This window comes from Caretta caretta, chromosome 3, assembly GCF_965140235.1.
Source record: "Caretta caretta isolate rCarCar2 chromosome 3, rCarCar1.hap1, whole genome shotgun sequence".
In the NCBI taxonomy this organism is placed as follows: domain Eukaryota; kingdom Metazoa; phylum Chordata; order Testudines; family Cheloniidae; genus Caretta; species Caretta caretta.
In genome coordinates, this window is record NC_134208.1 from 123,676,907 (window position 1) to 123,704,002 (window position 27,096).

The 27,096-nt window shown below is 43.4% G+C and overlaps 2 protein-coding genes across 5 annotated transcripts in view; one reads left to right on the forward strand and one right to left on the reverse strand.

Annotated features, from left to right (window-relative positions):
- The window catches only part of PRKN (parkin RBR E3 ubiquitin protein ligase), a 1,262,808-nt gene that overhangs the window by 890,540 nt on the left and 345,172 nt on the right, over positions 1–27,096 (reverse strand). The window lies entirely within an intron of this gene.
- Positions 10,054–12,211, forward strand: LOC125633983 (uncharacterized). The gene is made up of 2 exons (XM_048844076.2): positions 10,054–11,026; positions 11,602–12,211. The coding sequence occupies exons 1-2, from the start codon at positions 10,624–10,626 to the stop codon at positions 11,871–11,873; spliced, it is 675 nt and encodes a 224-aa protein (XP_048700033.1). The 5' UTR covers positions 10,054–10,623; the 3' UTR covers positions 11,874–12,211.

Here is a 27,096-nt window from a genome sequence, read left to right on the forward strand (position 1 = left end):
AGTGGCACCCCCTGGACCGCCCCCCCCCGTGCATCCACAGCACCCCCTGGACCACCCCCCACAAGCACCTGCGGCAGCCCTGGGCCATCCCCCGCGAGCACCAGTGGCCTGCCCACAACCACCCTTGGCACTCCCAAGATTTAGTCAGGGGTATAGTACAAATCATGGACAGGTTACAGGCCATGAACTTTTACTTACTGTCTGTGGTCTGTCCATGACTTTTACTAAAAATACCCGTGACTAAAACATAGCCTTACCCATAGTGAATGGAGGATTCCCAATATACTCATCCCAAAATCTGATGGGTCAACATGATTTTGCATCAGTTTTCAGAAAGTGAATGCAATACCAAACTTCAACATGTATCCTATGCCTAGAGTGGATGAGTTGCTGGAGAGGCTAGAAGCTGCCAAATATATGTCCACTCTTGACCTGACACAGGGGGTATTCGCAGATTCATTTAACAACTGAGTCATAAGAAAAAGACAGCATTCTCCACCCATTTGGCCTCTACCAGTTCAAGACCATGTCATTTGGCAGCAGCCAGCTTCCAATGCCTGATGGACCAGGTATCAATGTTGATAAATGCAAAGTAATGCACATTGGAAAACATAATCCCAACTATTCATATAAAATGATGGGGCCTAAATTAGCTGTTACCACTCGAGAAACAGATCTTGGAGTCATTGTGGATAGTTTTCTGAAAATATCCACTCAGTGTGCAGTGGCAGTCAAAAAAGTGAACAGACTGTTGGGCATCATTAGGAAAAGGATAGATAATAAGACATAAAATATTATATTGTCTCTATATAAATCCATGGTACACCCACATCTTGAATACTGCATGCAGAAGTGGTCAGTCACCCCATCGCAAAAAAAATATATTGGAATTGGAAAAGGTTCAGAAAAGGGCAACAAAAATTATTAGGGGTATGGAAAGGCTTCCATATGAGGAGAGATTAATAAGACTAGGACTTTTCAGTTTGGAAAAGAGATTACTAAGGGGGAACATGACTGAGATCTATAAAATCATGACTGGTGTGGAGAAAGTAAATAAGGAATTGTTATTTACTCCTTCACATAACACAAGAACTAGGGGTCACTAAATGAAATTTATAGGCAGCAGGTTTAAAACAAACAAAAGGAAGTATTTCTTCACACAACGAACAGTCAACCTGTGGAACTCTTTGCCAGAGGCTGTTGTGAAGGCCAAGACTATAACAGGGTTCAAAGAAGAACTAGATAAATTCATGGAGGATAGGTCCATCGATGGTGTCCCTAGCCTCTGTTTGCCAGAAGCTGGGAATGGCAAGAGGGGATGGATCACTTGATGATTATCTGTTCTGTTCATTCCCTCTGGAGCACCTGGCATTGGCTACTGTTGGAAGACAGGAACTGGGCTAGATGGACCTTTTGTCTGACCCAGTATGGCCGTGCTTATGTTCTTATACTCCAACCTTATAGGCAATATATTGCAGCATATATCGATGGTATCATCATTTACAGCTATGATTGGAACAATCACCTAAGGCACATCACTACAGTCCTGCAAGCCCTGAAGGAGACAGGACTAATGGCCAACCCCACCAAATGTAGACTGGCCAACCAGGAAGTGACTTATCTGAGCTATATAGTAGGGGACTGACAATTACAGCCATTGGTTGGCAAAGTCCAAGCCTTGGCACAATGCCTTGTCTCAGTTACAAAAAAAAAAACAAGTGCAGCACTTCTGAGCCTTGATGGCTATTACAGGTGCTTCGTCACAAATTTTGCCATAGTTGCAGCATCCCTAATGGACCAGGTAAAGGACACTGGCCTAAGAAAATTCAGTGACCCAGTCCTGTGACAAAGTTTTCAGGACTCTGAAAGACCAGCTAAGTCAGGAACCTCCTCTTTTCAAGAAGTTCATTCTGCAGACTGATACTACTGATATAGATTTTGGGGGCCCACTTTCACAGGACTTCAACGGAGAAGAACAATCCATTTTCTCTCTTTGTAGGAAACTGTTACCTCAAAAGTGCCCTACTCTATCTTTGAGAAGGAGGCCCTGGTGGTGAAGTGAGTCATAGGCACCTTAAGATATTATTGGGGAATTCTTTTCACCTAGTGCAAAATCATGCTCCAGTCCAATGGCTTAACTCAATGAAAGATGCCAACACTCGGATTATGTGATGGAACCTCTCTCTCCCTGTAACGCTACAGCTTCCAAGTATTCCACTGAGGAGGGAGGGAAGATTAGAATGCAGACTTTTTTCATATGAAGGGAAGAACAAGGGTTGCAGGGTAGTACCCCAGCCCTGGCTTGAGGGGGAGGTGTGTGATGGGGTGTATAAACCCCACACTGGAATTGCAGGGGTTAAGGAGCAGTTCTGCCATGCTTGCACTTGCAGAGCCTGCTCCAACAGGAGGAGGAGCTTAAAAGGGATCTAGACAGCTCAGACGGGGAAGACAGGGTAGGAGGATACTGAACAAGGATGCCACAGAAGCTCACAGTGCAAAGAAGGGGCTAGAAGCTGAGCCCAGCTGGGCTGATGGTTTAGGTGCTTTTGGCGGGGGTTGGTTGCTATCTTATGTCTGACTTTGAGGGAAGGCAAATGGTAGGAAGTGGCCTGGGGGCAGCCATGAGGCACTCCAGGGCATTTGATATTGTTGCCTCTCATAGGATTCTGGGTTGGAACTCGGTGGAGTGGGTGGGCCTGGACTCCCCTACCTACCACCCTTGTTGCAGAGGGGCATAAACTTCCTTTCCAACCCTCCTCTCCAACATAAGGAGGGAATAGAGATGCTGAGAGTGTTGGTTAGGGCAAGCCACCTGCAGAGGTCTGGAGGTAAGCTAAAGACCTTTCCTGTTATGAGGGGCTGAGACACCCTATATTTCTATGGACTGTTTCCCCAAAAGGAGACAATCTAAACTGATGACCCACCCAGAGGGCAGGCCATAAAAGTATTGGAGCATTTGCTGGTGAGAGGCACCGGAGATGTGAACAAGTGGAGGCCCAGAGACCTAACCACTAGAGCACCAGCAAGCCCAGCCCCCTGTACAGTTTGTTTTTAACAACACAGAACACAATATCTCCTTGTCAGTAGCAGCCAGTTCAGTCCAAACTAGAGACATACATATTTAATTTTATGCACTATACATTTTGAACTGATAGTATTTGTCTTGGCAAAACTAAATCAGTACAGAAAGGCTTGCTGTAACTGATTTGCTTCAGCTGAAATGAACCTACTGACACCATTCTTGTCATGACACATTCCCATTTTTTAAAAATCCGCTTCTCAGTGATGATGGATTTATTAATCTCATCTGAATATTTGCACATCCAAGATATGATCTAGTCTTTGTGTCACATGAGAATAAAACCAGTTTTTGTTCTGAAACCAAAGCAGTTAAAGTATAACATAATAGAGTATATGCAGGTGCAGATTTGATACAGAATCTCATTTGCTACAGTTTTCTTAAGTATAATCCTTAGCATTAAACAGCTGCAAAATCTGGACCATTCTTTAGTGCATCTTTTTTTATTCCTCAGCATGACAGTATAAATTATAATATACTGTGAAAATACTGCATTTAATACATTTTATAGGACTATTCAGGTCATGTCTACTTTAATCACCAGAGTTTGTGTTAAATATTAAAATCCCTATTATTGATGTATTTTTGTTATTATGGTATTTCAAATAAAAAGTCATACACACTTTATTATTATACTCCTTTGGACATATTTTGAAAATAAAGTTTTGCAAATATAGGTTTTATACAGCTCTTTAAAAATAGAAACAGACAATCTAACTTTGCATTGGGTCACTGACTGGATTAGGATGAAGACAATTAGCTACATTGACTTTGACCTGTGGGTTAGAAGTTCAAATCCTGCACAGGGCAGAAGTGACTCAAAGTTGACACCAACTGATGAATACTCCATGGCTTATGTTAAATAAGATTCATAGGCCAGAAGGGACCATTATGATCATCGAGTCTGACTTCCTGCTTAGCAAAGGCCTTGGAACCTCACCCAGTAATTTCTGTATCATGTTCATAACTTCTGTTTGGGCTAGAGTATATCTTTAAAAATATATCTGCTCTTTACTTAACGATTGATGTGATGGAGAATCTATCATATCCCTAGCAATTCCTGTGGTTAATTAACCTCACTGTTAAAAATGTACTAGTCTTTGTCCAGAGAGTAGACTGCAGATACCACAAAGTTACAAATCTCAGCATCAAAAAACAAAATTCATATAGTCTCTTGCAACTTGAATGGACATAGACATTGGACTCTTTTCTCACTTCTAGTGAAGGTCCCTCAGAGGTATGCCTGCTGTTAAACTGAGGGGCAGTGATGCCACTGATAATGAAGTTCCTATCCCATGAATAGAAGACATTAGTCTCCAGAGTTGTCAGTTCATAATCCTTCACAGGCACTCAGTTTTTTTTTAAATCTGTAAAATTATATATTCCCTTTTGTTAATAAAGAGATTCTGAGTCATAAGTTTGAGTAAAAGTTTAGTAATAAAAGGCTTATAGAGCCATGATCCATGGCTTGACTACATCAACAGACCACACAGTGGGTAGTTTTATTTTAAGGCTCTGTTATTGGTGATTAATAATTAAACTATATCATGAATTATTGAGATTTTTAAGCATCCCCATTTTAGGGCACTGAAAGTAGTATCAAATCTTTACAATCATATGCAATTAGGCTCTAAATCTTAATTATTTGCAGTGTGCAGAACATAGGAAATGGAGTTAACATATAAACATAAACTTTCCTTCTATCCCTTTTGGGTAATTACCATAATTTCACAATTAAAAAGATAGTGTTGAATCCTCCTTTGATGACTAAAGATAAATGTTTGACAAATAGCAACCTTATTAGCATTCCTCCCACAGTTTCTAAGTTGTATTTCCTAATATTTTTGTGGAAAATTTGTACTAGAAATAAAAGAGAGTGCTTATGTGGAAGACAGTGTTTATCTACAGGCCCTCTGCTGTGCAGCAGCATCACCAAACCTTCTCTTCATGACGCTTACTGGGGAACACCATCATAGGAACTAATGTAGAAGGAAGCAATTCACTTCCACGTTAGCTCATTCCTGATTCTCTAGAGCAGGGGTTGGCAACCTTTGGCACGCAGCATATCAGGGTAATCCGCTGGCAGGCTGCAAGACATTTTGTTTACATTGACTGTCTGCAAACATGTCCCCCCGCAGCTCCCAGTGGCCATGGTTCGCCGTTCCTGGTCAATGGGAGCTGCGGGAAGCGGTGGCCAGCACATCCCTGCGGATTGCCACAGCTCCCACTGGCTGGGAACGGCGAATCGTGGCCACTGGGAGCTGCGGGGGGCCGTGCCTACGGACGACCAACATAAACAAAATGTCTCGTGGCCCGTCAGCAGATTACCCTGATGGGCCACTTGCCGAAGGTTGCCGACCCTTGCTCTAGAGCATAGACGATTAGTCTTTGTGAAATCTGCCAAATGAAGTGACAGATGAATGTGCCAAAGACTCCTAAGCTCATTGCAGATTGGCAACTGTCTCTTCCCGCACACCATCAATCTCAGGAGAAGCAGCAGTACCTCAAGAGAAACAAACAGATAATATTTAGTCCTGCCCTGCATGTAGGGGACTGGACTAGAAGACCTCTCAAGGACCCTTCTAGTCCTATGAATCTATGATTCTATAACAGGGCTATTTCAGAGCTTTAGTAAACACCTAGACTGAGGGAGTGTAACATGGCAATCTCCAACTGACCAGCCCTCATTGGGGCTGAGCATGATGTCAGAAACAGCATCCCTACTCCAAGAAGATGCATAACCTTAGTAGTTAGTCCTTCAGTGAACTGCAAACTGGAAACCTGGCTATTATTAAGGTGTGGCACTTACCAAAGTTTAAATTAACAATTTATTTGAATGTGTTGACATAGATCTGAAGAGCAGCACCTCATGCATTGTTTTAATACCTATTAGTGGAAAACAGAGTATGTGGTTTTATGGAGCGGGCAGCAGTAGAGAGTGCAGTTCTACACTGAAAAGTGGCATTAAAATTAGCACTCAACAGGTCTGCTCTCTGTATAGCTAGCTTGGGTCCTGGAGCAGTGAAGCTGTGGCAGCACACACTTTAGCACAAGCTAGCCCCCCTACCAATTACCCAGGACTCTGGGCAGGCTAGTAGAGCCCGTGTTGAAGCATGCACTCCTGCTGCTTCACTACTCCAGTACAGGAGCTAGCTAGAGTAAAGCTAGCTTGGGCATGTCTACTAGAGATTCCATCACACCCCGGGATTGCAGTACAGACATACTTCGAGTGATAACTGGGAGACAATGGGGTTCAACAGATGTCACGCAAGGCATCATTTTGTTTGCTGAACGTTTATAATTGGTGACGATACATGAGAAGGAAAGAACCCAGCTTAGATTTCAGATCTCAGGTTGGATTTGCAGGGATGGCAGCTAGAAATTAAGGTTTTACTTGTAAACTGAGTGTTTTTTATATAGATATCAAATGAGACTGTCACAGGAAGCCTCTGTTGCTACTCAGCGTGCCTCACTGTCTGGCTTGTTTCTTGATCTCAACCACACACACACCAGGTTGTCACCTTTCACTGTGTGTATTTGTTCTTTGCTTACATAGAATAACAGAACATACTGCATGTGTACAGCAGGAGGAGGCTTCCACACAGCCTTCTCTCCTCAGCCCAGACTCTCGATCTGAGCATCTCCTTCTTCCTGTTCCTCTACTTTATAGCTTCCCAATTACTGAGCCAATTCCTTCATTAGCCCAGCAACTGCCACCGAGGAGTCAGAAATATCTAACAGAAACTGGTTAATTGGTTTCAATTAACCTGTACTCTTCCCAGTGCTGCTGCAGCCTCAGTGACCAGGGTCCTACTAATAGTGCCCTGTCACAGAGACAAATGCAGACCTCCACAATGCTATTTTTCAGAGCAGAACCACACTTAAAAGGTTGCAAAAAGAGTTTTCTTTTTTATTATAACGCTCTTTTAACATAATTTTAACTTGGGGGCGGAATTATCTGTTGGATTGAAAATTTTCATGCATGGTCTCCCAAAGGAAAATATTTCTGGAAATTAAAGCAAAAGCCCTCTAACTGTTTTTGCATTTGAAGCCAGTGGCAACAATATAATTTCCACTAGGAGAAAAAGTTATCTGCCTTTTTTTTTTGAAAGAGTTGCAGCAATAATATATAATCTTACATTTGGTGCTGAAATAATCTTTACAAAGGAGTGTGCACTTTGCTAGGCTTGCAGGAGAAATTATAAATAACAACACTCTAAGCATTGAAAAATAATTTCTGCATATGTTCAGTGGGCATTATTTAAAGAAGCCTCACTGCACATACACTCGGCCCAAGCACTGCTGCTAAAACACTCTGTAGGAGGGAGATTTAAGATGTCACACTGAAATGTGCACAGCAAGATATTCAATAAAGTAAAATAGTGGATCCTGGAACTTTTGGGATGTTTTGTAATTTTGGAACAGATTTCTGTAATATTGTGTACAGGTTCCTTTTTTATTTAAATATCTTTTAAAATTCCTTTTTCTGATCATCACTGTCAACAGTCAGCATGCAACAAAAGAAACAGGAAGGAAGGAGATTAAGGACTTGTCTTCACATTATAAGGAACTTGAATTGCCCTTCAGTTGAGTCTCATCCACACACAAAAACCCTGAACTCAAATGGGATGGTGCTTTTAACTTAAGTTGGCTGGCCCACTGTGGCTAAAGGCTAAAGTTTGAATTAGTACAACTTGTCATTTGATAACAAAACCAATCTGTGTAGCTGGAGTACTATTTTATGGCGTGGCCCTCTTACTCAAGCTAGGCTAACCTGAGAGGAGTTAATTTGAGTGCAGATAACAAGTAAACTCTGCAGTGAAAACAACCCCTCAGGTGACTTTGGTAGAAAATGCAAGGGGACATGGACAGTCTATGACGCCAGAAATTCCTACAAACCTATACCACAGACCTAAAGGAATCCAAGAGATCACATTGGTCTCTGTCACTATACTGGCTGCTAAATCCTAGCCAGTATTTTACACACTGAACAGCTCTGACAATCTACAACACCTGCCAAAAGAAATTGGCAGCTTAATTCACAGATAAAGGTCCATATCCTCTGCTGTAGCACAGCTCCTCTGCACTGCACCACTGGTGGATTCGGGCCATAAACCTGGCATATTCAGAACGGGAGGATAAAGCCAATGCAATCATTTGATAGCATAGAGCCAGGACAGAGAGACTTCTACAGCAGCCTCCCTCTCTCATGTCTGCAGTGGATCATGGCTGGAACAAATGGGGTGTGACTGGGGTGCCCCTATGCTACACTGATCCCCAACTATGATTTTGGCACCCTGAGGCTGTTAGCAGCCAGTGTAAATTATAGCAGGAAAAATTACACTGATGGACAAGCCCCTGTACACACAGGGCCCCACAGTCAGGAGAGTATAAAGGTGAGTGTTACGCTGCTTTCACACCAAACCCTGGTATCCTCTGTATGCACTATGGCCAGAGGCAGAATCCTGTCCTGCTCAAGGTCTCCAAAATTTGGAACAGCCTCTATGAATCCCAGGGGGTAGAGACTGGGCAAAAGGCCAAAACCACAGCAGCAGCAGCTTTCTTAGATTTCAGACCCTTGCACACAACAGGACATATTTGAAACAATCAAGAAAATCCAAACAACCATATGTGAATCAGTCAGAAGTGCCTGAATCATCTGCTTACCCATATATCCATCACAACCTTTGGTCAAGACAGTTTTTCCACGTACCCTGAAGCATGCAATGCACCCCAGTGCTAAAGAAACCACTTCTCTGTGCAACTGAGCCCACCAAGTACTACCCAATATCTCATCTCCCTCTTCTGAGCAATGTAATAGAAAAGCTGGCCAACAACCACCTCCAACTACACCTGATCTCTGCCAATATCCTGTAGCCTTCCCAGCTGGATTTTAGACCAAGCTATATTGCAGAGAAATGCCACTGGTCATGCTATCTGTCCAGTTGTTTGGTTTTCTTTTTTGTGAGTGCCTTACACAATCTCAGAGACCATAGACAAAAAGCCATACTCATATTGTAGTTCTCATGAGATGCTGCTGGTGCAGCAAAATGAAAATTTATTTCATTACTTGAAAGATATATTTTTGTCACCCTGAAGGTAGTTTGTAGGAAATTTAATAACATTTTGATGAGTCATTTCTGAGTTACCTTGGGGGAAAAAATACTGAAAAATGTCTAAACTGCTGGAAAGTGCCCCTTTAAGTTCACAACCTAAACCATCAAACCACAATTTCTACAAACTTTCAAAAAATAATCACCTTTTGGCTGAGAATAAACATGATAAATTTCAGTGCAAAGGATAATTTTTCAGAAAGTCATGTATGTCCAAAAAGAGACACTTATAATGAAAGTGTTTTCTCAACCATGACTGTTGATTCCTAGTGTGTATTTAAGCAGATCCCTTATTTTGTTTGATTTCAAGCCAATACTCTGATTCAAAACCAACAGTGTTTCCAGATTTCTCTTCTATGAAATTATTTGTTTGTTTTGATAAATGTAAATAATAGTGCATGTGACAAGTCTGATAAGGACTCCACATTGACAGAAACACTGTGCCAATTTGTGTCTCTATCCTGTTTACATAACCCCCTGTTAACTTCCATGCAAGCCGACACAGCTGCAAGAAAGATACTGTACTGTTCTCCATGTATTAAAAGAGTTCATCTGACTAGATCGTTTCATTTTGGCAGTATTTCTGAAAAGCAGCTTCATGGATATTGACTTCAAAGTCAAGTTCTCAAGAAGGTTCTAATTTCAGGTGCCATAATGGAGCACTGCAAATTCTGTAATTTGCATTTTTCTGTTATGTCATTTTGTTCTCTTGTATCTGTGGGCTGACTATATAAACAGTAGTGGTGCACTTAAAATTCATAAATATATGTTAATACAATATTAGCATTGATCTTTCATTTGTATTGTGTTGTATGTAGGAGTGCAGAGCTCAGAGAGGAGTGTGTGGTTGCAATAGGGTAAATGCTGCATTAGCCCTGGTCTACACTAGGAGTTGAGATCGAATTTAGCAGCATTAAATCGATTTAACCCTGCACCCGTCCACACGACGAAGCCCTTTTTTTCGACTTAAAGGGCTCTTAAAATCGATTTCCTTACTCCACCCCCGACAAGCGGACTAGCGCTGAAATTGGCCTTGCTGGGTCGAATTTGGGGTACTGTGGACGCAATTAGACGGTATTGGCCTCCGGGAGCTATCCCAGAGTGCTCCATTGTGACCGCTCTGGACAGCACTCTCAACTCAGATGCACTGGCCAGGTAGACAGGAAAAGGCCTGCGAACTTTTGAATTTCAGTTTCCTGTTTGGCCAGCGTGGCAAGCTGCAGGTGAGTGCAGAGCTCATCAACAGAGCTGACCATGCAGAGCTCATCAGCAGAGGAGACCATGATGGAGTCCCAGAATCACAAAAGAGCTCCAGCATGGACCGAACGGGAGGTATGGGATTTGATCGTTGTATGGGGAGAGGAACCTGTGCTATCAGAACTCCGTTCCAGTTTTTGAAATGCCAAAACATTTGTCAAAATCTCCCAGGGCATGAAGGACAGAGGCCATAACAGGGACCCGAAGCAGTGCCGCATGAAACTTAAGGAGCTGAGGCAAGCCTACCAGAAAACCAGAGAGGCAAACGGCCGCTCCGGGTCAGAGCCCAAAACGTGCCACTTCTATGATGAGCTGCATGCCATTTTAGGGGGTTCAGCCACCACTACGCCAGCCGTATTGTTTGACTCCTTCAATGGAGATGGAAGCAACACGGAAGCAGGTTTTGGGGACGAGGAAGATGATGATGATGAGGTTGTAGATAGCTCACAGCAAGCAAGCGGAGAAACCGGTTTTCCCGACAGCCAGGAACTGTTTCTCACCCTGGACCTGGAGCCAGTACTCCCCGAACCCACCCAAGGCTGCCTCCTAGACACGCCAGGTGGAGAAGGGACCTCTGGTGAGTGTACTTTTTAAAATAGTATACATGGTTTAAAAGCAAGCATGTTTAATGATTAATTTGCCCTGGCATTCACGGCTCTCCTGGATGTACTCCCAAAGCCTTTGCAAAAGGTTTCTGGAGAGGGCAGCCTTATTCCGTCCACCATGGTAGGACACTTTACCAGGCCAGTAGCACGTACTCGGGAATCACTGTAGAACAAAGCATTGCAGTGTATGTTTTCTGGCATTCAAACAACATCCATTCTTTATCTCTCTGTGTTATCCTCAGGAAAGTGATATTATTCATGGTCACCTGGTTGAAATAGGGTGCTTTTCTTAAAGGGACATTCAGACGTGCCCATTCCTGCTGGGCTGTTTGCTTGTGGCTGAACAGAAATGTTCCCTGCTGTTAGCCACGGGGAGAGGGGAGGGGCTAGCCACGTGGTGGGGGAAGGCAAAATGCAACCTTGAAATGAAAGCACATGTGCTCTGTATGTAACGTTAACAGCAAGGTTTCCCGTGAAAGAGTGTACCCACTGTTCTATAAAATGTGTCTTTTTAAATACCACTGTCCATATTTTTTTCCTCCACCAGCTGCATGTGTTTCAAGGATCACAGGATCTTCTCCTTCCCACAGGCTAGTGAAGATTACAAGGCGAAAAAAATGCACTCGCGATGAAATGTTCTCTGAGCTCATGCTGTCCTCCCACACTCACAGAGCACAGACGAATGCATGGAGGCAGACAATGTCAGAGTGCAGGAAAGCACAAAATGACCGGGAGGAGAGGTGGCGGGCTGAAGAGAGTAAGTGGCAGGCTGACGAGAGTAAGTGGCGGGCTGAAGAGACGGCTGAAGCTGAAGGGTGACGGCAGCATGATGAGAGGAGGAAGGATTCAATGCTGAGGCTGCTGGAGGATCATACTAATATGCACCAGCATATGGCTGAACTGCAGGAAAGACAGCTGGAGCACAGACCGCTGCTACAGCCCCTGTGTACCAAACGCCCATCTCCCCAAGTTCCATAGCCTCCTCACCCAGACGCCCAAGAACACAGTGGGGGGGCCTCTGGCCACCCAGCCACTCCACCCCAGAGGATTGCCCAAGCAACAGAAGGCTGGCATTCAATAAGTTTTAAAGTTTTAAACTTTTAAAGTGCTGTGTGGCCTTGTCCTTCCCTCCTCCACCACCCCTCCCGGTGCTTCTCTCCTCCGGGCTACCTTGGCAGTTATCCCCCTATTTGTGTGATTAATTAATAAAGAATGCATGAATGTGAAGCAACAATGACTTTATTGCCTTTGCAAGCGGTGATCGAAGGGAGGATGGGAGGGTGGTTAGCTTACAGGGAAGTAGAGTGAACCAAGGGGCGGGGGGTTCATCAAGGAGAAACAAACAGAACTTTCACACTGTAGCCTGGCCAGTCATGAAACTGGTTTTCAAAGCTTCTCTGATGCACACCATGCCCTCCTGTGCTCTTCTAACTGCCCTGGTGTCTGGCTACGCGTAATCAGTGGCCAGGCGATTTGCCTCAACCTCCCATACCGCCATAAATGTCTCCCCCTTACTCTCAGAGATACTGTAGAGCGCACAGCAAGCAGTAACAACAGTGGGAATATTGGTTTTGCTGAGGTCTAACCGAGCCAGTAAACAGCGCCAGCACGCTTTTAAACGTCCAAATGCACATTCTACCACCATTCTGCACTTGCTCAGCCTGTAGTTGAAGAGCTCCTGACTACTGTCCAGGTTGCCTGTGTATGGCTTCATGAGCCATGGCATTAAGGGGTAGGCTGGGTCCCCAAGGATAACTATTGGCATTTCAACATCCCCAACCGTTATTTTCTGGTCTGGGAATAAAGTCCCTTCCTGCAGCTTTTGAAACAGACCAGAGTTCCTGAAGATGAGAGCATCATGTACCTTTCCCGGCCATCCCACGTTGATGTTGGTGAAACATCCCTTGTGATCCACCAGTGCTTGCAGCACTCTTGAAATGTACCCCTTGCGGTTTATGTACTCGCCGGCTTGGTGCTCCAGTGCCAAGATAGGGATATGGTTTCTGTCTATGGCCCCACCACAGTTGGGGAATCCCACTGCAGCAAAGCCATCCACTATGACCTGCACATTTCCCAGGGTCACTACCCTTGATATCAGCAGATCTTTGATTGCGTTGGCTACTTGCATCACAGCAGCCCCCACAGTAGATTTGCCCACTCCAAATTGATTCCCAACTGACCGGTAGCTGTCTGGCATTGCAAGCTTCCACAGGGCTATTGCCACTCGCTTCTCAACTGTGAGGGCTGCTCTCATCTTGGTATTCATGCACTTCAGGGCAGGGGAAAGCAAGTCACAAAGTTCTATGAAAGTACCCTTATGCATGTGAAATCGTCCCAGACCTGCAACACTATGCTGTCCCACCAGTCTGTACTTGTTTCCCGGGCCCAGAATCGGCATTCCACCGCATGAACCTGCCCCATTAGCACCATGATGCCCACATTGCCAGGGCCCGTGCTTTGAGAGAAGTCTGTGTCCATGTCCTCATCACTCTCGTCACTGCGCTGACGTTGCCTACCCGCCTGGTTTCGCTTTGCCAGGAGCTGGTGCTGCATATACTGCTGGATAATGCGTGTGGTGTTTAATGTGCTCCTTATTGCCTAAGTGATCTGAGCGGGATCCATGCTTGCTGTGGTATGGCGTCTGCACAGAAAAAAGGCGTGGAACGATTGTCTGCCATTGCTCTGATGGAGGGAGGGACGACTGACAACATGGCTTACAGGGTTGGCTTACAAGGAACTAAAATCAACAAAGGGGGTGGCTTTACATCAAGGAGAAACAAAAACAACTGTCACACAGAATGGCCCCCTCAAGGATTGAACTCAAACCCCTGGGTTTAGCAGGCCAATGCTCAACCCACTAAGCTATCCCTCCCTCTGGTATGTCAGGCAGGACTTAATCTCCTTTAAAGTTTTCAAGGTGCCCCTGACAGACCTCACCAAAATGACTGTCGGCCGTTGATTTCACGGAGGGAGGGAGCAAATGAATACAAAACAAATCTGGTCTATTTTTTGTTTTGATCCACTCCATCTATCTTTTACATCTTTGGCTGGCAGCAGACGGTGCAGTAGAACTGCAAGCCATCCACATCTCCTGGCTGCTCGGCAGAAGATGGTGAAATAGGACTCCTAGCCATCCTCATCTCCTCCCTGCTCACCATAAGATGGTACAATAAGACTGCCTGCAGGACTAAAGAGAATGACCTGGTCGAGTCACTCCTAATTTAGTCCCTGCACCCATGTCTGCCCAGGTGCTCCTGACTGACCTTACTGAGGCATTCAGGAGCACCTCGGACACGATGACTATGGTTTTCAGTCCTATTGCACCGTCTGCTGCCACAAGGCAATGGGTTGCTGCTGCTGTGTAGCAATGCAGTACCCCGTCTGTCAGCACCCAGGAGACATACGGTGACAGTGAGCTGAGCGGGCTCCATGCTTGCCGTGGTATGGCGTCTGCACAGGTAACTCAGGAAAAAAGGCACAAAATGATTGTCTGCCGTTGCTTTCACGGAGGCAGGGCCTGATGACATGTACCCAGAATCACCAGCGACAATGTTTTTTGCCCCATCAGGCATTGGGATCTCAACCCAGAATTCCAATGGGAGGTGGAGACTGCGGGAACTGTGGGATAGCTACCCACAGTGCAACACTCCGGAAGTCAATGCTAGCCTCCGTACTGTGGAAGCACTCCGCCGAGTTAATGAACTTAATGCACTTAGAGCATTTTGTGTGGGGACACACACAATCGACTATATAAAAATGATTTCTAAAAAAACAACAACTAAAAATTCAACCTAATTGCATAGTGTAGACATACCCTTAGTAATAGCTCAAAAGTGACAAAAAAGAGTACACAGTACTTCCAAGTGTAGTGACCCCTGTATTGTTAACTCTTTAAGCACCTTCTTGTGAATTTCCCTTGTTTCAGCTTCAGAAACATTCTCCCTAGATCATGAACACTTACATTGACAAATTCTAACACATATTAATATTAGAAAGCCTAACAAAGCTAACTTTTTTTACTTTAATGGAAGAGAGGGTTGACTACAACAACCTCCATGCCTATTGAAAAGATTATTCTGTCTCTTACTCTATTAACATACTTTGATTCTTCTTTGAATCTTAATTTTCTTCTCTTAAACTTTCGAGTTGGCTTTTTATTTTCCTCTGACTTTATTATTTATGATTTTTCTTTGTTGCGCTTTCCACACCCTCTGACTCCAAATTCCCCTGAGAGGCTGAGCCACAATTCAAGCATTTCTTGGACAAAATGATCAGACTCTTCTGCATTACAAGATCTGTTAATGGCAGCTGTAAAGCTCCCATTCCAGCTTTTGCTCTTCACCATGTGAGATCCAGTTCTTTTAAAAGAAAACCCATACGTCTTGTCTCCAACAACAGCAGTTTGCAAGCTCTCCAGAAAGCTGGACATTTAAAAACCCATTTTAAGACCAAAATCTTTGGAGGGAGACGAATTTGTGTCCAAACCGTGAGCTATCTTTGCTTTCATCTGTCACAAGTTCCACACTTTTAGAAGATTTGAGATTACTGGATTCAGGTTGCTTGACTGGTATCAAATTTCCGCACTTTTTATTCTGACTGATCTGTTACATTTGCTGCTGAATCAGTTACTCAGCTATGATTATAATCCTCAACAAATGTATTAGGATGTGGTGGCAGAGGATGAGAAACATCATTCTCAACATTGCCATAGTTAGACACATCTTTTTCTGGTTCTTTTAAACTACATATTATTTCCAGCTACATTGAAGATCAATGTGGTGGCACATATTGTCACTTTTTATAACATGAATGGAATTCATCTTCTCAGGCCGGAAACATTTTCCTGGAACACTGAGGTGCCTTCACATATCTAAACATCTGTAAGAAGTTTTCTACTCTTTATTACTCCTCCACAATATCTGCTGTTTAAATTGCTCAGGTTTTCTGCTGTTTCTTTCTGTTTTTTTTCTTTACCTCCTCACTCCCACATTAGTATCTTTGCGTTCCCCTTCAATAGTCTCAAGGGGTTGCTCAGGGTTCCCAGTAAACGTTGCAAACAATTTGTGAAGAAACATGTAGACCTGATGTCATCTGCCTTATCTCCCATAAAATAGAAGAGGAAGTTTTCTTTATATTCATTGCTCATATTTGTTTTTTGGTCTGTATAGCATTGCCAACCCCAACCCTATGCAAATCATGAGCCAGGCCCCCCCAAAATAATGAAATTGGTTTCAAAATCAGAAGACTGTTAAAATAATAAAATCTCCATTCTTTTTATTTGCTTTCTGGCTTCTAATCCTTGGGTCATGTTTTCTATGACACCCTGAGAGCTGGAAACGTACTTAAAAATGAAAGCTGAGAATCTTATGAAATCACATGACTCCAGGAGCTGGGGCTTTAAGAAAAACTGCAAAAATTGTGACAGTTGGCAACATTGCCTACAGCCCTGTTTCTCATCAACGCCTTCTCTTAAAGGGATTTATTTCTCTCTACTTTCCTGCTTTTCTCTATGCCTCTTCCCTCATCTGTGGCATTTCCTGCCTTCACTCCCCTTCTCAGAAGCTTAGTTTCTCTCTCTCCCTTTTCTGTACTTTTCAGGATAGCATGTTGTGGGGGCTACTTCAGTTCTTGGGGTGATTTAAATGGGAAATGTGGGCAATGAGCACCTTGCAGGATAGGGCCCTGAGAGCCAGAGGATGACATCTGGTCTCCAATTAAGTCAATGGGAATTTTGCCACTGACTTCAGTGGAGCCAGGATGTCACAAACAGAGAGAGATAACTATTCTCCTAAATGCTAGCCAAGCTTCTGTGATCTTTATTGGCTATTGTGACAAAGTTCCTGCTCTACCTTGGTGGGTCTTGCGCTTATTGGCGGATTTGCTCTCCTTGAAGTTTCACGGCAGCCTTCAGCTTGGCCGTTTTTCTAAACCCACAGTCCAGGTCGACTCCTCCTGTGTCTGACCAGGAGTTGGGAGGATTTGGGGGGAACCCGGGCTCACCCTCTACTCCGGGTTCCAGCCCAGGGCCCTGTGGAATGCAGCTGTCTAGAGTGCCTCCTGGAACAGCTGTGCGACAGCTACAACTCCCTGGGCGACTTCCCCATGGCCTCCTCCCAACACCTTCTTTATCCTCACCATAGGACCTTCCTCCTGGTGTCTGATAATGCTTGTACTCTTCAGTTCTCCAACAGTCCGCATTCTCATTCTCAGTTCCTCTTGCTCCCAGCTCCTCACACGCACACCACAAACTGAAGTGAGCTCCTTTTTAAAACCCAGGTGCCCTGATTAGCCTGGCTTAATTGATTCTAGCAGCTTCTTGATTGGCTGCAGGTGTTCTAATCAGCCTGTCTTAATTGTCTCCAGAAGGTTCCTGATTGTTCTGGAACCTTCCCTGTTCCCTTACCCAGGGAAAAGGGATCTACTTAGCCTGGGGCTAATATATCTGCCTTCTATTACTCTCCTATAGCCATCTGGCCCGACCCTGTCACACTATGCACTCCCAGACTATTAGTGATGAAAAATACTGAAAGCTTCCCCATTCAGAACAATGTCATGGTTTCTGAAACAGCCATGTCTATTTATCTGTACAGGCATTTACATCATGCCCATTCCTGTGGTATCAGCTCACTGCAGAACTGTTCAAAAACGTAAGACACCTCTTCTTAATAGCGGAGGCTCTTTAGAAATTATTTCAAACAGAAACTGAAGGAAAATTCAGTACAGTAGACTTACCAAGTGAAAACTTGAATTTCAAATCATGTGGCAAAATTTATTACAATAAGATCGACAGCAATTCTTTTTTTATTTCCAGCACTCCGATGACAAACATTCTCTTCAATTAGTGCAATGATTTCACTGTTGCCTGATTCAGTAGGAAATCAGTTGTCATACAAAAAATAATTGTACTTTTAGGAAATGTCCTTGCCATTCTCATTTTCTGTTTTGAAAGCTTCATTGGGTTTGTCCTTTGGAATTGTTCTGTTGTTCTTGACATCTTCATGGCATCTTTGTATTTTGTATGTTGGATGTATATTCTCCAGTTGGTACTGATGTTTAATAGGAGTCATGAACTGCTGCTGGGAAGGGCAAAACTATTTTGACAAGAGCTCTCTACAGAAGAGGCAGAATTTATGTGCGGGAAAAACAGGCAAGTCTTTTGGAAACAATGTCTGTACAGTTTTGCATCACTCAAGACAATATCTCCCATTGACAGATGTTCATTTCTTGTTTGCTTAGTTTTCCTATTCTTCCTAATATAGTCACAGAGCTACGCTGAAGATTTTTGCATATAATCTAATCTTCCTCTGACCAAAAATCCATGAAAACACTCCAGAATCATCCATGCAAATATGTCACCACTGGAGGTATTGCAGCAAAAGCTGACAGAGAAGTTATACTAACCTTATTCAGCCTCCTTTTAATTATCACATCTTTCTTAGAAACACATTCAAATGTGAGTAACAACATATGAAAATACAAATTCAAATAGAAGATTTGTCTGGATGGATTCCACTCTTGAAATTCAGACCTACAGATGCAGGCTGAGCAGGCAATTCATAAAAATTCAGCTGCATTGTTTCTACTGATTCTGTTTGTTTTCTCCTTTTTTAAAAGTGCTCATTTGTACTAAACTTTTTTGAAGACGTTTATGAACCACCTGTTCCTACCATGTCACAGACTAGATATAAGAAAATGATCACCTTGTGACAATCCTTTCAAAGAGTGAACAAGTTCTATGACCTTGGCTCTAAACCTCTATTGATTTAGACACCTATGCTACCTATGTGGATCTGAAAATTTTTCATTTATTGAAATGCAACACTATCATTTTTGTGGTCACTTTTTATACCACCTTAATCTGTAATTTAACTTATTTATTTGATTTTTATCAAATTTGATTAACTAAACTAATCACTGTGGAGAACAGGGCAGATTCAAACTAAAAATTGTCATTGTCACTTTGTAATAGGCAACTTAATACCCTCTTTTCTTCTAGCAAAATACTGCAGTAACGCATGTTTAGAATGCATTACCTAGCTCTCCTTCTACTGAAGTCAATGAGCATTTTACCCTTAACTTCAGTTGCAGAAGTTAGGCCAATGTTGAGTGCTTTGGAAAATTCCCTCTCTCTCTACACACACCCACCCTCATGAAATCCATATATATCTAATTACATGATTGTGTGGCGTGGTATGAGGGCTTGACCCAAATCCCATTAAAGTCAATAGAAAGGTTTCCATTTACATCAGCAGATGTTGGATCAGTCCCTCCACAGATATGTGAGAACTTAGTATCAGTAAGGAATCCAGGAGCAATCTCAAACTGCCTAGTGAATTGACCAATTATATTAGATATATTATGACTGCAGCAACTTTAATCAATACAACAAAATGATTTTGTGCATAATTGTATATAAAATAAGTGAGATAGTTCATTATTTGATGTGTAAGAAATCTGACATTACTAGGTTGCTAATTAAGTAACATAAACCTTGTAGAAGCAACATGTGGTACAAATTCATACCAGTCCCAACTACTGTCACAAAAGCTTCTCAATTGCAAAAAAGCCCAATAATCTGTGTATAAATCATTTGCTTCTCAACTAGATGGCTCAAACTACTGCAGTACTAAAATGGATTTAAAACTAAACTTTTATCTGGTTGAGCAATTCAAAGATTTGAAACCAAGGTGTCAATGAAGTTGAGTCAGCTGAGCAGGTGTGAAGGACTTAGACAATCAAAGAGACTCACCTGCTACATTTCAATAGACCATGAAGCTTGCAGCTGAATCAACAAGGATGAAAGTAGGACATCAGGACAACAGGAAGCTGTCCCTGTTCCCTGTGTAACAAGGAATCTCTTGTATTCCTTATACCAGTGTTTTTCAAAGTTCAGGTCGCGATCCAATACTGGCATGTAAGGCACTGGGTCGCCTTGCTCAGCACCCAGGAATCCTAGCGGCTCTGGTCAGCACCGCCGACTGGGATGTTAATAGTCCCATTGGTGGTGCTGCCCAGCTAAGCCAGGCTAGTGCCTACCTGTTCCAACACTGCGCTGTGCCTGGAAGCAGCCAGCCACGGGTCTGGATTCTAGGCAAGGGAGCCATGGGGCTCCGCACACTGCCCCTGCCCTGACAGGGCGGTGCCTGCGGGAGAGAGTCATGCGGAGCTGCTTGCACGCTTTTTCCTAGGAGCCAGACCTGAAGCTGACCAGGAGCTGCTGGAGGAAAGCCCACACCCCAAACGCTTGCCCTAGCCCTGAGGCCCCCCACAACCCAAAGCCCCTCCTGGACCCCAAACCCCACATCCCCAGCCCCACCCCAGATCCTGCACCTCCAGCCCAGAGCCCTGACCCCCTCCTGCACCCCAACCCCCTACTCCAGCTTAGAGCCCCCTCCCACCCAGAACCCCTTATTCCTGGTCCCACCCCGCAGCCCTCACCTCAAGCATCTGCCCCAGCCCTGATCCCCTCCCACACACCAAACCCCTCATCCCCAGCTCTTTTGGGTCGTGGGCATCAACAATTTTCTTCAACTGGGTCCCCAGAAAAAAAGTTTGAAAACTACGGTGTTATACTGATTGTAATTCATGGGGTTTCCCCTCCTGCCTGTCCTCCATTCACCACAGTTTGAAAGCAAATTGGGAACTAAAGCTCTATAACCAGTATAATCCCTTCCTTCGAGTTCATAATGGAAAACCTAAGTTGTTTATCTTAAATATCAGAGATAAAAGAAGTGAAGCCACAGAGAGTCATTCTATATTATACTCCTCTCCCTTCAGTTTAGAATTCATGTATTATCATTTTATTAGCATAAGGTAGATTTTTGCAGGACTTGCTTGTTTTATCCAAGAATAACACCAGATTTCACAGTGTTGGTGTACAATCATGTAAATTGTTGCCTTTGTCCTCATTACTGAAAAGTAAAATGCTGATCACATCAATTATTTTTCTGATTAGAGAAATAAATAGATCACGTTTTACCAAATACCAATAAATCTAGTTCAACAGACACTTATCGGACATCAAAATGCTTGGATTAGAAATTGCTTACTACAGAACAACATTAAGAATTTCCAGTAGTTTGGTTATATGCAGATAAAATAAATAGTATCTAAAAGTAGTCTTAATCCTCATGGTCAGAACTGAGTTTCCTATTTGCAAGGGAAAGGTGGGGGAGAACCAGCTATTATTCAGGGGAGGTGAGAAGCCCATCAGTGTTTTCATGCTGAATTATAAAACGTTAGGCATATTCTTCTGCACAAATGTCTGGGGAAAAGCTGGTTCTTACAGCACTCCGCTGAATTTTGGCCCCAAGCCCCCAGGTGTTTCAGTCTATATTAATGGCAACTATATGACCATTGCCAAAGTACCAGTGAAAAGCTAAATGCTGATATACTTAGGCACAAAAAGGCCAGGGAGAAAACAGAAACAAACTAACACTCCACACACGGCTCCAGTTAAAAACTGGATTAGTTAGCATCCCACCTTACATTGATATAATGGAAGTGATTTTATTTGTTTTCTGGGTGGACAGTACAACTTGACATCTTTGGGAATACCTCTCAAATGCTAGTTTCTTCCCTGACTACTTTTGGGGTGAAACATTCAAATAAACATAAGATACACACAAGGGAAGCATTAGCACGGTTCCATTGCACCCACAGAAATCATGAAACCAAGGGTGCAAAAACAGGAAAAAACATACTTCCCCTGGACCAATGCAGAGAGGAGACTCCAGAGGCCTGGGAGTGGTGGAGAGCAAGCCCACCCTGCACTCACCCTGCAGCGCAGCACAGTGACCCCATGGAGCAGCCGGAGTGGGGGAGCCAGGCCCAGCCCCACAGAATGGGAGCCACTGCTGCAGGGTGAATCTGGGGCAGGCATGCTTTGCAGCACCTCTGGCTCTCAGACTCGCCCCAACATCGGTCCAGGATTAGAGCTAAAGTGCTATAGGGGAGATGTGACGGTGTGTATGAACTCCACACTGGTGAAGTAAGGAGCAGCTCTGGGCCCATACCCCTGACCAGCCACCCTTGCTGGTCATGCTGAGGCTGAGGCTCAGCGGAGGCTGGGCTCAAAAAGGAGCAGTTCAGTCTGGTTGGATGGAGAGCAGTTGTGTTGCAGGCTCCCGCCGAGAGGACACCGAGGCCCCATGTGGCTGGGTGCAGCCCTCAAGCCAAGTCGCCACAGGCCTTTTCAATTGCAGAGATTGGCAACAGTGAGCTGCAACTGTGAGAAGAAGACCCTTTGGAGCATGGACAGAGAGAACTCCAGAAGGGACTCAGAGGAGAATCAGTGACACCAACAGAGGAACTGAAGCCGGGGTAGGAAGTGGCTCAAGGAGCAGGTGAAGGGGTGCCCATCCCCTGGGCTGCACGCTTTTGATTTACTGCTTCATTGAGTCCTAGGTTGGAACCCGGTGGGGTAGGGAGGGCCCAGGTTCCCCTACCCCTGGCCAGTGATCCTCACCATTGGGTGGTACAGTCATTGACTCTAGGTGGTAGGTGAAGCAGCCATTGACTCTCACCACTAAGTAATACAACCACTGAGCCTCACCACTAAACAAAGTGGCCACTGACTCTTGCCACTGGGTGATAAAGCCATTGGCTCAAGCTATTGGGCGATACGGCTAGTGATTCTCGCCATTGGGTGGTACTGCTACTGACTCTAGCCGCTAGGCAAAGCAGCTATTGACTCTCACCACTGGGCAATACAGCTGTTGACTCTTGCCACTGGTGGTACAACCACTGACTGTAGCCGCTAAGTGAAGTGGCCATTGACTCTGGCCACTGAGCAATACGACCATTAGACTCCTGCCACTACACAACGTAACTCAGTGTATTACCACCAGGAATACTACCGGGACCAGACCTGAACCACCCCCATCAGGAGACTGCTGCTGAGGGTGCTTGGTGCCCCCTCAGCAGTTTAGTATAGTGCACCCATTGAATCAGAAGGCTACCCACATCCCTGGATACACAACTTACCCTTTTGTTACGGGCATTCTTCAGAAAAGAGAGTGCAATTTTAGGATTGTTGAACATAATATTTTGTCTATATGGATTCATGAATCTCTATACAGTCTTGAAATATTTAAGTATTTTTTCATAGTTTATTGAAACTATTCTTCTTCCCATTGCACTATACAATATAATTCCCCAAAGTAAGTGATAATAGAAACAATTATGACTGTCTATAAACAAAAAATTTGCACAAAAAGTACTGAAAATGTGAAGATGGCACAATAAACTACTATATATAGGAAAGTGAATTAATTCCTGCTTTATGTGCGAATGTCAACACCGTCTTAATGCCTGAGTTACTATAGAGCTACCGCAATATCAAAGCCATTTGTCATCTGACATTTTAAATCCATTTGTTAAAAAAAATCATGTAAACAAATGCACATCACATATAGCTTATATTGCCCATTCATTTAACCACAAAATGAACACTTTTCTTGTATTTAGTATATTTATCTGAAGATCGAAAAGTTTGTTCAAAGGTGAGTCAAAGGTGAGTCATACTGAAGTCAAACCTGAAAATATGTCAGGTTGCCTCCGCAACTGGGAAGCAACAGCCCATGACAGAGCAAGGTGGAGGCAGATTAGTCATGTCACCATTAACTACTTTAATGCAAGGCACATTAACACCTTATGTGAAAAATGTGATCAGCGCAAAGCAAGGAGACAACAGCCTGCAATGATTATGGACAGTCTTGTCTGCAGAATGCATAACCATGTTTATGACTCTGCATATATGTATTCACCCGTAATGTCTGATGAATCCTTGTATGTTAACATCAATGTCAGACTCCATTACTATTATAAAGGTGAGTACTGCTATAGAATTGTCTACATTTACATGTTTTATTTTACTCAGTGTGTCCTTCGTGTTTGTGTGATGGGGTGTACAAACCCCACACTGTCCCCAAAGGCGTTAAAGGACAATAATGGGCCCACGTAGCCTTACCCCTGCAGGCCTGCAAAAATGCTCCAACTGGGCAGGAATCTTTAAAAGGAGCCACTCAACTCAGAAGGGGAAAGGCTGGGGAGAAGACTGACCTACCCTGAAGTGACACTAGAGAAGGTTTTGGAATTAATTGAGAAACTTAACAGTAACAAGTCACCGGGACCAGATGGCATTCACCTAAGCGTTCTGAAAGAACTCAAATGTGAAATTGCAGAACTATTAACTATGGTTTGTAACGTGTCCTTTGAATCAGCTACTGTACTCAATGACTGGAAGATAACTAATGTAATGCCAAGTGATCCTGGCAATTACAGACCGGTGAGTCTAACGTCAGTACTGGGCAAATTAGTTGAAACAATACTAAACAATAAAATTGTCAGACACATTGAACATAAATTGTTGCGCAAAAGTCAACATGGTTTCTGTAAAGGGAAATCATGTCTTACTAATCTACTAGAGTTCTTTGAAGGGGTGAACAAACATGTGGGCAAGGCGGATCCAGTGGACATAGTGTACTTAGATTTCCAGAAAGCCTTTGACAAGGTCCCTCACCAAAGGCTCTTACGTAAATTGTCATGGGATAAGAGGGAAGATCCTTTCATGGATTGAAAACTGGTTAAAAGACAGGGAACAAAGGGTAGGAATAAATGGTAAATTTTCAGAATAGAGAGGGGTAACTAGTGGTGTTCCCCAAGGGTCAGTCCTAGGACCAATCCTATTCAACCTATTCATAAATGATCTGGAGAAAGGGGTAAACAGCAAGGTGGCAAAGTTTGCAGATGATACTAAACTGCTCAAGATAGTTAGGACCAAAGCAGACTGTGAAGAACTTCAAAAAGATCTCACAAAACTAAGTGATTGGGCAACAAAATGGCAAATGAAATTTAATGTGGATAAATGTAAAGTTATGCACATTGGAAAAAATAACCCCAACTATATGTACAATATGATGGGGGCTAATTTAGCTACAACTAATCAGGAGAAAGATCTTGGGGTCATCGTGGATAGTTCTCTGAAGACGTCCATGCAGTGTGCAGCAGCAGTCAAAAAAGCAAACGGGATGTTAGGAATCATTAAAAAAGGGATAGAGAATAAGACGGAGAATATCTTATTGCCCTTATATAAATCCATGGTACGCCCACATCTTGAATACTGAGTACAGATGTGGTCCCCTCATCTCAAAAAAGATGTATTGGCATTAGAAAAGGTTCAGAAAAGGGCAATTAAAATGATCAGGGGTTTGGGACGGGTCCCATATGAGGAAAGATAAAAGAGGCTGGGATTTTTCAGCTTGGAAAAGAGGAGACTAAGTGGGGATATGACAGAGGTATATAAAATCATGAGTGGTGTGATGAAAGTGAATAAAGAAAAGTTATTTGCTTGTTCCCATAATATAAGAACTAGGGGCCACCAAATGAAATTAATGGGTAGCAGGTTTAAAATAAATAAAAGGAAGTTCTACTTCACTCAGCACACAGTCAACCTGTGGAACTCCTTGCCTGAGGAGGTTCTGAAGGCTAGGACTATAACAGGGTATAAAAGAGAACTGGATAAATTCATGGAGGTTAAGTCCATTAATGGCTATTAGCCAGGATGGGTAAGGAATGGTGTCCCTAGCCTCTGTTTGTCAGAGGGTAGAGATGGATGGCAGGAGATCATTACTGTTAGGTTTACTCCCTCTGGGGCACCTGGCATTGGCCACTGTCGGCAGACAGGATACTGGGCTTGATGGACCTTTGGTCTGACCCAATATGGCCATTCTTATGTTCTTATGTAAGGAAGAAGACTGCCTGCAGAGCCAACTTGGGGCTGGAGGTTTAATTATCTTATCTTATATAGGCCTTGGAGACACTGGGGGAAACAGATGGTAGGAAGTGACTAAGTGTGATAGTCTGTACCGCAGTGTTCACCCCTTTTACAAGACTATGATAAATTTTGTAGAAAGTATGTCTTGTGAGATATCACCCCAGGTTGGAGAATTGAGGGGACACAGTTGTTCAAAAGTCCATACTGTACCCTGGATAATATCACAGTGGCGCAGTGAGCAGGGTGTATACACAGCTTGTTATTTTGAGTGAAGTTTATACTTTAAGCACTGGTACAGTGATTTTAAGTGTGTCTCAAGTGTGGTGGCTGAAGACAGTCAAAGAAGGGAGTTACAGTTTGTTGTTTTCTGTTTGCTTATTTCAGGTAAGGGAAATAGAAACAATAAGGCATAAAAATAAACAGCAGTGACACAACTGCAAAATCGGAGCTGGCCAGATTGGAGGCAGCAGAAGAAGAGAGAGAACGCCAATACCAGGTGTCAGAGTAGCAGCTATGGTAGTCTGTATTCGCAAAAAAAGAAAAGGAGTACTTGTGGCACCTTAGAGACTAACCAATTTATTTGAGCATAAGCTTTTGTGAGCTACAGCTCACTTCATCGGGTGTGGCAGGCAGAAATGAGACTCAAAGAAACACTGGAAGCTGAAAAACAAAAAGAAGAAAGAGGGAAAGCTGCCCATAAAAAAGCCAGGGAAGCTGAAGAGGTCACCCATAGGAGAGCCATGGAGCTGAGACAACAAGAAGCTGAAGCCCATAAGTGAGCCAAGGAGTTGAGGGACAGAGGGGCTGAGAAATTGTTAGAAAAACATGGAAAGATCCCAGAGTCACCAACATCTCTCTCCACTCAAGGTATCCTCAGCTGGGAACAGCTATGCCCTGCATACAAATAGACAGATTGCAGTGAGGAACACTTCACCACTTTTGAAAAACTATGTGAAGTTCATAAGATTCCTGAGGGCAAGAAAGTCCCCACACTGATTGCAAAACTGTCTGGTAAAGCTCAGAATGTATTTCATGAAATGCCAATTCGGGAAGCTTTTATATGTTTGGAATTTAAGAAAGCCATTTTACAAAGGTTCCAAATTACTCCTGAGATATATAGGGTAAAAGTTAGAAATCTTAAAAGGAGTGCTGGGTTGCATCATAGTGACTATGTTTATAAGATGTGTTACCTAATAAGAAAATGGGTAAAAGGAAAAGGTGTTGAAAATTATGACCAACTGCTTGATCTAATTGCTAAGTACACAT

What these genes read in the sequence shown, in the direction of transcription:
- LOC125633983 (XM_048844076.2), top strand. Translation starts at nt 10,624, where the DNA reads ATGAAGGACAGAGGCCATAACAGGGACCCGAAGCAGTGCCGCATGAAA. An exon ending in AGGTGGAGAAGGGACCTCTG is followed by an intron (nt 11,027 to 11,601) that starts GTGAGTGTACTT and finishes TTCCTCCACCAG; the next exon opens with CTGCATGTGTTTCAAGGATC.